The 11,754-nt window shown below is 44.9% G+C and overlaps 1 protein-coding gene across 1 annotated transcript; it reads right to left on the reverse strand.

The window, feature by feature from the left end:
• Positions 1–1,609: 1,609 nt before the first annotated feature.
• Positions 1,610–11,056, reverse strand: GABARAPL1 (GABA type A receptor associated protein like 1). The gene is made up of 4 exons (XM_071761875.1): positions 10,605–11,056; positions 6,805–6,883; positions 5,711–5,829; positions 1,610–4,327 (listed from the first exon to the last, which is right to left on the reverse strand). The coding sequence occupies exons 1-4, from the start codon at positions 10,692–10,694 to the stop codon at positions 4,262–4,264; spliced, it is 354 nt and encodes a 117-aa protein (XP_071617976.1). The 5' UTR covers positions 10,695–11,056; the 3' UTR covers positions 1,610–4,261.
• Between the last annotated feature and the right edge of the window lie 698 nt (positions 11,057–11,754).

The raw sequence follows: 11,754 nt of genomic DNA on the forward strand, positions 1-11,754 counted from the left end.
ACAGGAATGAGATCTCCTTCTGGTAGCTTTATTTCTGTTGAATCAGTGTTTCTTTCATCTCGGACATGACTGCTTTACAGGAGTGAAAACAACAGTTTTCAGCATAATTTGGAACCTTTTATGTTAGTGCAGATAACCTTCAAGCTGATGTCAGGCCCTAAGGCCCCAGGCCATTTCTTTCCTTAGATAGTCTCTGTTCCAGGACAATGTTTTCCTCCACAGCAAAAATCAGGAAGACTGGAGAGAGGATCCCAGGTGCAGTGATAGTGACCAAGGCAGAGTATTACTTATTTAACCTCTCTTAACAGCTGAGCCCATAGTTTTCCCATAGGCCTTGCTCCAATCCCATTTCCATTTCCCACAGAATAAAGGAGACAGCCTTTGAGCACAGGCCAGCATTTCCCTTATGGACCAGGCAAATGACATTCAGCAAATGGGCACGCGTGCTCTCTGTCATGGCACAAAGATGCAAAGCAGCATGGAGGGTACAAGGTGTATAAACATCACTCCTGCACCATTTTCCTAGGAAAAGGGTAAGAGGGGGAGTGGAAGAGGCCTGCTTGGGTATGGATACAACTCCACAGCAGTTGTCAACTTGAGACAGTAGAAAATACCACTACCTAGACAGCAAAACGCATGCCGTGTTTGAAGCTGAAATTCAAATTAACCCAGCTGAAAGTGTAAACTTTCAGTGTAACTTCAGTGTAAACTTTCAGCTGGTCTCTGCCCATCTGGTTGGAGTCACAGCACCCTTCTGCTACATGGGAGAAGCTTGTTTGAGTCACAGAAGTGGATTTAAGCACCAAAACTGCTGCTGTGGGCAGGCTCTGACCTTGCAAAGTGCAGGATAAATTACTGCCCATCCCTCAGCACTAGCAGGTGAGAGCACACATCCCTTTCCTCCTGAGGTGCCACAGATGCATGGCACGGACTTGTGGCGCTGAACAAGCAGTCTTGCCAGCTCCCAGCAGGCTCCTTGCCTCTCAGGACACAAATATCCACAAAGAAAAACAGTTTAGATCTGCCACAGCATGCTTATTTTTCAGTGAGTCCCAGATTTCCTAATACCTGCTTTTGCTATCTTTGGAAGGCCCTGAGGCACCCACTGCCCATGGCTGGGAGTCCCACCTCGATCTGAGCTGTCATGAGACAGTGAGGGCTGGTGGCTCCCTGGTGGCTCCCTGAGGGGCATGGCCATCAGGACAAGCTGGGACCCAACCTACAGCATCCAATGTGGGGAGTGGGCCAGTCCCAGGAATACTGGCCAGGCCCAGCCATGAGCATCAGGCTCATCATGGTGATGAGGTGGGCTGGCTAGAACTGTTCAGGCCCTTAAAGTGGCATAGAGTGCCTCAATGCATCCATCAATCTCCTTAAAACTTTCTCCTGTCATGCAGGTCTAGTTAAAAGTTCATGTTGGTGACATGGCAAGACATAGCCAAGTGTGTGTGACAACATAACAAAATAAAGGAGAGACATGACTTCAGCCTGGTAATCAGGACAGAGGAAATCAGGGTTCTGGGAAAAAACAGTTCTGACAAAGCTGCCCCTTTGTTTACAAGCACACGTGTGGGAAGAAATGCTACAGTCACTTATTTTGGACCACATCTGTGATTTCAAATGCATCTTTATTTATTGGTTGATTTAGCTCAAGTAGTATGAACTTTACAAGAACCTGCAGGTAACCAACACAAAAAAGAATAACCAGCGTTACCTCGTACGATAACAGACTAGCGCAAAAAACAGAAGTAAATGCCACAATCCCATTAAAAGAACTGTAGAACAACTAAATTAAATTGTAAACTCTACGTGTAACAAATGGCTGAGATTAGTCCCACACTTATAAACCCAGCAGCAGGAGGGGAGAGGAGGTCTGAACACAAAACCAAGCAGCCCAGATGCCAATTCTTTCTCCCCTGAGTATACCTAAGTACTGGCTCATTTGAGACAACACGCAACCATGTGCTTGGCAGCACGTGAGTGAGCAAGTGGGACAGTGGCAGAGAGATGCACACCATCTGCCTGCATCATGTCTTTTACCCTAGAAAGCCTCCTGGGTCTGTTCTCCACTTCAGAACATCCAGAGCTTCCTAAACCAAGAGACTGATACGGATTTGCACCCAGAAGATGTGAAAAGAGCCTAATGATTGAAGGAAAGTGGGCCAAAAAGAGAGGACTGCTGAGCACTGCAGGCAGAAATTGAAGTCATTTAAGTTGGCAGTAGATAAAACTCATCCAAATGCATTTGTTCCAGACCAGCACATGATGGAACAGCAAACCTGAAGTTCAGGATGAAAAATTGGGGAAAACTAACCCACTCATTTCATCCTTTGCTCCCCCATTTTCTGTTTTCCCATTACAACTCCTCTGCCTGCATCCTTTGTTCAAGGTCCCCTTCTCTCTCCTTCACCTGCTACCTCCCATACCAAATGGGCAGTGACCCTCTTGCCCCACTACACTGCCTTCCCTGACCTTCACACAGTTCTGCCAGTGACTTCCACTTCATGCTTCCACCATGCTTCCTGAAAACAGTCAGAGAAGGCTGAAACCTGATATCCTGTCTCCCACAATTAGATGAGCGCTCATGCTTATTTCTCATTCCTGAGGAATACAGAGAACTGGGATCTAACATCATGTAAATATAGCAAGCACCTTCGACATATTTTGCAATCTGCCTGGCTTCTCCATCCTTCTTGTCTCTTCCTCCTTCTTGGTCCCTCCCTTAAATGTAGGAATGTTTACAGTAACTCAGGTCCAGTTCTCTGATTTGGATAAAACCCCAGAATTTTCTTGAAAGTAAGTTAACTTCCCAAATCTCATCCCTTTACCAGTTATGGGAACATCTGTTTGTGCCACTGGGAAAATACCTGCTTTGGCATGACAGCATAAGGCTTACGCAGGACAGCATCTCTCTGGCACCTTCCTAAGAACAACACTGACTTAAAATAAATCGATTAAAAAAAAAAAAAATCTACAGAGAACCTATTCCCCTTCTCCTTCAAGCCTAAAGCACTTCTCCTGTAGCTAAGAGTGGCACTGTTGTCCAGTCACAAAAGCCAGCAAAACACACACGGGAGCAACTGATTTCTTCCGCTCATGCATGCGGTGCAAGGGCTGTACAGGGATGAGACATGGAAGGGAAGGCTGAACCTGCAGTACTTCTGCCGTTGCCAAATCTGCAGAAGTTTGGTACAAGGACACTGACAGATAATTTCCTGTGTTCACCAATAACAAGACCACTGGTAGTTAGTTGCCTAATGCGGAGCAAGGGAGACTAAAGTTAAATAGCAAGAAAAGCTCTCTCACTTGTAGGCTAGTTAGCAACTGAACTGACAATTTCGGCAGCCTCCAGGATCTGCCTTGGTGAAATTCACTATGAACATGTCAGATGAGCAGCCTTGTTTGGTATACTCAGTCCTGTCTCAGAGCTGGAGTGGGCTAGTCCTTCTCTTGATGTCCTTTCTAGCCCTATGCTTATGAGTTTATCAGCTGACTTCACTGAAAAGAACAGAAGAGTTGTCTCAAATTTTTCTGTCCAGCACTTGCAATTAAAGCAAAGGAAAAAAAAAAATCCTCCTTCCTTCTTTTCCCAAACTTCATGTCTCACAGCTGAGGAGTTTCCAGCCCTCAGAGTTAGCCCTTCTAATACAGATGGAAGTGATGGGAAACGCAATACTCTTGGAACACTTCACAGGTAGCAGCTGGAGTGAGGACTGTCAGCACAGGACAGCCTTGTATGGGCAGAGTGACACATTTCACAGCTCACTAAATGCTCACAAGAGTGCAGCCTGTGCAGCGGGCAAGGTGCAACAAGGTCAGTGTGCAATATATAGCATGCCTTTTTCATCCAATGAAAGGGTTACACAAAAATTTCCATCCTGCCCAGTCAGTCTCCCAGGGCTCCACCACACTGGCTTGTCTAGCAGCCTCCAGCATGGGCTAACTACTCCCAGCTGTGATAAGAGAAGAACTATGAATAGTGGAGTCTTCCCATCCCCCTGTGAAGGACCCCACCAACCCTGTGCTAACCTAAAGGTTAACCTTTCAGTTCACCCTTTCATACACTGTCCCCTTACCCTCCCTCCCCTTAATTTAAAAAATAATGGTTATAATTAATACATGGAAGGTGATGGCATTGTGCATGTGGTTCACTTCCAGTTCTCTTCCCCTCTTCTGAGGCATTCTCCTTCCTCCTCTCCAACACCCCCCCCCCAGTCCATTCTATCAGTCCATCTCGCCTGCATGCCTGGGGGGCTGGTGCTCACTTGCCATAGACACTCTCATCACTGTAGGCCACATAGAGAAAATAGTCTTCCTCATGGTTATCCTGCAAGGGGAGAAAGGGAGAAAGTAATGAACAAAAGCCCAGTAAGTTACCATATGTAAAAAAGCCCATCCAAGAGGTCCTTGTAGCAACAAGAGGGCATAACCTGTCTAGCTGTTTCTCCTGCTTTACATCAAAAGCTTCACTTCCTCATATAAAAGACAGTGTGCAGCAACTCCCTCTCTTTGGACACAGTTCTGCCTATAAATTGAGGCATGTCCCTTTTCCAGGCACTGAATTTACTCAAAGAGCCACAGCAAGAGTGTGCTGCAAACATGTGACAGAAACAGCTCTGACTGTGGCAAGGTGTGCAGCAGAATCCCAACATGGCATGGCCTTGAGATACAGAGGAGAGACTGCAAATGCTTTAACAAGTCAAAAATCAGTATTTGGTAAATGTGGTTATATTTGTCACTTTTCAGAACATTTGGCAAGTACCTGCTTCAAATATGGGCATTAAAGGTGAGATATTAAGTGATTACACTGACACAAAAAGTCTGTGAAGTGCCAGGAAGAGAGTCCTGATCTCAGCTCTGGAGAGTTAGCCATACCTTCCTCCTCCATGTCCAGATTTGGAAAACTCCCTGCATGTGCTAATCTTGTATTACCTTCACCAGTCCACATACACATGGTCCAGTCATGGTCAAAAAGTGTCAGATCAAATAAGGCTCACAGCACCATACTGGAACTCTCTTATTAAAATACACTAACACAGAAGAAGGAGAAATCAATCCAGGCTGCAAACCATCAGTGATATTATAGCTATATAGTTGAGGAACATTTCTCTGATGAGCACAAAATATGCCCATAAGGTCAATCAAATAACACAGTTCAGTAGAAATTCTAGGCTGCAATTTTCAGTGTCCTACAAGATCCTCACATACAAAGTACACGTGATGAAATAGTAATTTTGAACAAAGAATAAGTATTCTTTGACAATGTATTTATAGACAGTTGGTTGCTCAGTTACACTTGCTAAAAGGAAACCTTTTTTGTATCAACAGGAAAACTGGAGTGTATGTTCTGCCTCCCCCCCTGTCCCCTGACACAATCTTCCCTCTGAAATTAATAAAGTGATTTATTTCAATATTTTGTTAGAGCAGCAGAACTAACAGATCACTGCTGGGGCAGCTATTCACCGCTTTATATGACAAACATTTCAACTATCAAACCAAAATGAGGCTCCCTGGGCTCCTCTTTATAACTACAAGATGAAACTTCCTTAAACACATGGTGGGATACAGCCCAGACCAAGGCAGATCACGTTCAGGCATCTGTGACCAACCTGTGCCCACTGACAGCTGTGTAGTGCTCAGTTGTCTTTCAGTGCTGGTATGTACCCTTCCAGACACACCAACAAAGGAGAAAGAGATTGTCCAGGCTTACCTCATACAGCTGGCCCATGGTAGCACTGGTGGGAGGGATGGTATTATTGACAAAGAAGAACAGGGCATCCTCTGGCCTCAGGTGGATCCGCTTTCGGATTAAGAAGTAGAATTGGCCAACTGCAGAGGAATAGAGGAGAATGCCTTAGATGCAGAATTTTATTTTTTTTTTAATCCCTAACCATGGTGTTTGGTTTGGTTTTTTTTTTTTTTTTTGTGGTGGAAGTCACATGCTGTACATAAAATGTAGAGGAAAATTAACAATGTAGGAAAGCAATCAGTAATTTCACAAGTTTAAGTACATTAGCAGCTAATCCACTTGGAGCTAGCAGGTACATACCTTACTCAAGTACATGCCTCAGGACATGTACCTTCTAAATCCACACTCTACCTGCCATGGTATGGAATGCTCTGCTGGGGGGATTGGTGGGAAGCCATCTAGGTAGCTAACCCTTTAAATCCTACACATTAAAGACACCTGACAGAATGTAAGTGTGCAAATGGTCATACCACTCCTGAAACAAATTCCTGAAGACAAATTACTGACTACTTGCTTGAGCTATGGTGGACAAGAAAGTATTCCATAACCATTCTACATGCAAGAAAAAGAAATACTGTTTCTTTAACCCTTTCACGTTCTCGAATGAAAACATATGTAATGACACAGAAAATGGCCATGACCACTCAGAAAAGGAACTCTGTAGCTGAGCCTCCAACAACAAGGGTGGAAAACGATGGGACTATTTCAAGAACTTGCCTCTTCCTGCAACGAGCATTCAGCCCCTGGCAACTCTGCAGCTAGGTCATCATTGACTGATGGTTATGTGACTGCCTATGATACACAATTCAGTAATTTTCATCATGGGTAGAAGTCAGCAGTGACACATGCATGTTAGCTAAGTCAGTGGGATGCCTCAGAAGATCTCAGAAAATTCTGCATGTTGCAATAAACATAAACAAGGAGAGCCATGAAACTGGGATAATGATAAGATGTTGAGCCTGCCTGTAGATTTTCTTAGTGCTGGTTATAGAGTAAAAAGCACTGCCAAGACCTTCTCATTGAAAAGCAAGAAGAAAGGAGGTATACTTTGTTACCTGTGAGGTCAGAAGGCACAAGATACTTCCTTTTGTCTAGGTCAGGTACTCTGGCTTTTGGTGCTTTTTCCACAATTACCTGGAGAGAGAGAGAGAGAGAGAAACCAAGAAACAACCCATGATTATCATAAAACTAATGAGCAAAAAGTGTCACTAGAAAATCTGAGATGGTGCTACCAGGCCTTTAGAAAAATGCACATTATTAAAGAACACACAGGTGAGAAGACTTAAAACACAGTCAATAGCTGTACGGGGAACCCAGGCTACTGAAGACTGGAACAGACATAAAAATAAACCATAATAATTGAGAAAAAAAAAATAAAATCAGGTCACCTTGATGGTCCCAATGCAGGTTAATTTTGTGTGAAGCAGGTCCCAGAAGGCTAATACACGAACACAAGAAGTATCACAAGTAAGTTGAACTGTTTCCAGGTTACAGTTTTGGACTGCCTGGCACAAAATCAGTCCTACTCCCAGTAGTGCTACATCCTAATTTCTACGTTCACCATTACCAAGTGCTCTAGAATGAAGCAAAGAATTAAAGAGAAACTACAACTCATTGGGGAATTTAATTTGTTTTCAATGCCTAATTGTTTAGTAGTTATCTTCTACTCTACAATTCATATCCTTTAAGGTTGCTTTCCTTAGTTCATGTAGTTACAAGCATTTCCTTATTCATATAAATGTTTAATAATTAAAAAACAGGGCACCATCTGGGCAACTGGACCCAGATACTTCTGACACAAAATACTAAACCTCATTGTATTTTCATCTCATTACAACATAGAAAAATATGAAGCTCAGCAGATTTAAGGTTAGACAAAAAGATCTGCTAAAGGTTTTTTTTTTTTTAATTCAAAGTTAGGCAAAATGCTTACTTCAGAAGCAGAAAGTATTCCAAAGAGAACTGAGCTCCCTCCATGAACAGGCTCAGAAACCTTTCCAGGGGTTGGAGGTATGTTTCCATGGAAGTACTGGGTTTGTGCAGAAAAAAATTGCAGGCAGGGTTTTTGCTGGTTGGCTGGGTTTTTTTGTGTTGCATATTTTTGGACTGGTAAAATATATATTACATGATTCAATCTCTGTGGCTTGCTGTTCTGTAGAAGCCATTTTGACCATCTAAACAAGAAGCTGAATTTTCTGAACCTTCTCAACATCTTAATCCTGTTAGACCCTACGTTTGTGAATACTCTATGTGAGACACTGAGGACCTAAGGGCCCTATGCTCATGTAGCTCTTTGGCAACACAATTCAGGAAATGTATCTGTTGTTTAACAGAAAATGATAAACTGCTGTGGACTAAGCCTTCTTTGGAAAGAAAATGGTGATGTCTCATCAGTGAGACGCTATGTCAGAGAAAAAGGTTATGATGATGAGCTTGGTGTACTTAGCTTGGACAAAGGGCCATGCCAACTTGACTCCTTCTGTATTCAAGTGAGTATCTGGAAGACATGTCACATTGTAGAGAAGCTATCTTGGATACCTCTTTCCTGTGCTCCATTTATTCACCACATTCCCTGTGCTGTCAAAACAGCCAAAACCCCTGTACATTTTAAGGTACGAGGGGTTTTTTTTTGATTGTTTTGTTTTGTTAAGAAGAAGCATGGTTGTCTGTGCTTCTTCAAGAACTTCAAGCACTGCACTTAGTATAAGGCATTCAAGCTCTTGCAGGCAGCTTGTGGGAGGATATGCATTTCCATACAAGATGCAGCTGATATACACTGTGAAGGACAGTTCTACAGTCTCACTGAAGAGGTGCAGGCTGAACAGCAACTGCACTTTGCACATTTTTTTTTTTAACTCACAAATCCAATGAGGCAAGATCTAACAAATAAACTGCAGTGGAGATAAAGCTTTTCTTCTTGCCTCCACTTTAAAAAACTATTGACACACAGAACTGGTAGCTAGCAGCACTGATGTGACCACTGACTCAAAAGGATGGCTTGTAGCTTGGCCATTAGATAACAAAGACAAAGAAGTCATGAGGAAGGGGTGAGAGTGTTAGGGCTTCTAAGCCCCTAGGAAAGATTTAAACCAGATCATCACGGAGCTTCAGAGAGATCTCACTCTTGCAAAGAAGCAGGGAAGGAATGGAGGTATTCTGCTACTCTGACTTATCAACTGTAGCTGGTTTGCCTGATAACACAGGTATCTCTTCTTAAGCACTAAAACCTTCTTGCACACAAACCTACAAAAGAATACAAAGGGCAGATTTAGGCTGTTTGTGTGTCTGTTCTTGCTGGGTGGTGACTGTGGTAATGTGGGACTGTGCCAAGAGTATAATCTCAGCAAAATGCTGAGATGTATCAGGGCACTGCAGTGTAGGCAGCCAAATGGATGTCATCTTCAAGGATCCTGCTGTTGGGAAGGGCAGAGATAAAAACTGATGTAAAGAACACTTGTGTGCTGCATTCATTTGCTCCATATGCAGCTCTGACAAGAGGCTACCCCAAACAATTTGCATCTGGGCCTTGCCTTGTGTCATTTTCATTTATCCTTAACTACAGCACACCTTGTGATTTTGATCCTGGCCTTCCCCATCAGCATCTGCTGATGCCCCTCGATCTTGACCTCTTGCCAGACAGTATTTCTCCCAGGGCTCTTCACATGGCTCTTCTAGACGTATCTATCGTGATCTGCTGTACAATCAGCCAATCCTCAGTTTACAGATTGTCTCACTCCTGACCTACAGGGCCCTCTGCAGTCCCCATGATAAAACACAGAACCACACACACTTCCCCACTGACTCGCTATGTGCTCAACCTGCTGTGCTATGCCAGGGGCTCCAAAAACACCGAGGACAGATGCAGCCAAATATTGACTTCCAAAACCTTTTGCAGGTCCAGTTAAGGGCCACTCCCATGATAAAAAAATGGTGTTAGCCTGCAGGGAAAACCTGTGCTGTAACTGTTCCCCCATGGCCTTAGGTTGATGGGGGAGTCCAACTTATCTTGCATGCAGTACCCCTGGGCAGTAAATCTAGGACAGACCTCTCCAGTGGGGATGTAAAGAAAGAACATCTGCAAAGCGTTTATTAAAAAGGAACAAAAAAAAAATTCACAATTAATTTGATTTGTCGTTTCTTTTTTCCAATTATTATTAGCAGTCATAAAGCCAGAAGTTTCCCACAGGCACTCCAAAGGGACCAAAGGACAAGGAAGCAAAGTTTAGGTAGATGACCTTGTTTTTCAAGTGACATTTTCTCCTCAGGATCAGTAAACAGGAAGGCAGAAAGACTGAGAGGTAACATTTTTCTCTCATGCAAAGGAAAAGAACAGGCTGTATCGAAAAGACGGGTCAAAAGAAAGCAAAATAAAAACAACGTATCAGGTGACACAGGCCTTGTTTCCTATGAGGAGCACACGGTTAACCCACTCATTGTTCTCCTCCATTTCTACAGAGCTAATGGTAAGCTCCTTCCCCACCCCCCAGCCCCACGCACGTAGGCTGCCAGCAAAAGATTAGCACCATTCTCGCTGTCGACTTACTGCGGCTCCCAGAAAAAATGGGGTAATTACACCCCACACCCACCCACCAATACAGACCTTCCTAGATAATAAACAGCCATCGCTTTGCCCTAAAGAGAAAAAACACCCTGAAACGAGCATCCGAACACCGAGATCACATTCACCTTTACTAAGCTCATTCCTCTATCCTTAAAAAAACGAAAAAAAAAAAAAAAAAAAAGACGACAGAAGCAGCCGTCAAGAAGGGAAACAAAAGCAGATCGACAGGCAAGCCGGGCGGGCCGCGACCGCCGCCCTCGCCCCCCCCTAGCCCCCCTTCCCTCCCCCACTCACAGGGACTCTGTCGGGGTATTTCTTCCTGATTTTCTCCCCTTCTTTTTTCCTGTACTCGAACGGGTGGTCTTCCTTGTACTGGAACTTCATGCTGCCGGGCTGTCACCTTCCCTCCCGACGGCTGCTGCTGCGGCTCCCTCCTTCCTTCCCTCCCCTACGGCCCTGCCAGCCCCCGCACACCGAGCGCACCGCAACCCCGACCCCCGCCGCGGGAGCGCACCAGCCACTCGCCGGAAAATTGGGAGCTCTGACGTCACGGGGAGGCACCCCCACCCCACTACCCCACTACCCCACCCCCCCCGCCGTCACGGAGCCCACGGGGCGGGGCTCGGGTCCACGCCTCCCGTGTGTGTTGGGTGGTGGTGGGGGAGGAGGCACAGACCCTTCCTTCTCGTCTTGGGGCGGGGGGCAAGGAGGAGGGTGCCACCTTCAAGCCCAGTCGTGGTGGGAGGGGACGTGGCGAGGGGCGGTGTCACCACCCTCGCTTCTCACCTCCCCCTCCGCTGCGCAGTATTTTTTTTTCTCTCACTTCATTTCTTGGGTGGCGGTATTTCGTTATTGTAAAGTGATATTTTTAAATTATTATTATTATTATTATTGGAAAGTAAATAAATAAGAACGCAAAAAAAAAAAAAAAAAAAAAAAAAGAAAAAAAAATGTAAGGCAGCAAAATAAACACAACATTGAGCAACACAAGCCCCGGCTCCAGTGACTCAGGGGTTATAAATAACTGCATGAGCAAGCACGAAATGCACCCGGGCCTTGTGGGCACGGCCGCGTTGCTCCTCCCTCTCTCCCCAGCAGCGTGGGGCGGTGCTCCATGAGTGGGAGCAGGACTCGGCGGGGATCTGAGGCTAGGGGTACCTTGTGTGGGGCTTGACTGCCTCTGCTTGTCTAAAAAGGGGGTGATGAGCCCTTCTTTAAGGGGCTGTCAGGTGCAAGACCAAAAAAACAGTTACTTTTCGTGACCGTCCCTGTCGAATCTGGATTATTTCCCCTGTTTATAACATCTCGCGTAAACAAAGGGCAGAAACTGTGGCACATCATGTGCCAGACCTGATGCACACTGCAAATAGCAGACAGTTAAAGGGAACTGTCTACAAACAAGCCAAAATAGCCAGCCAATTCTAGCCCAGTTACTCAGCTGGTA

Source organism: Heliangelus exortis, chromosome 1, assembly GCF_036169615.1.
Source record: "Heliangelus exortis chromosome 1, bHelExo1.hap1, whole genome shotgun sequence".
NCBI lineage: Eukaryota > Metazoa > Chordata > Aves > Apodiformes > Trochilidae > Heliangelus > Heliangelus exortis.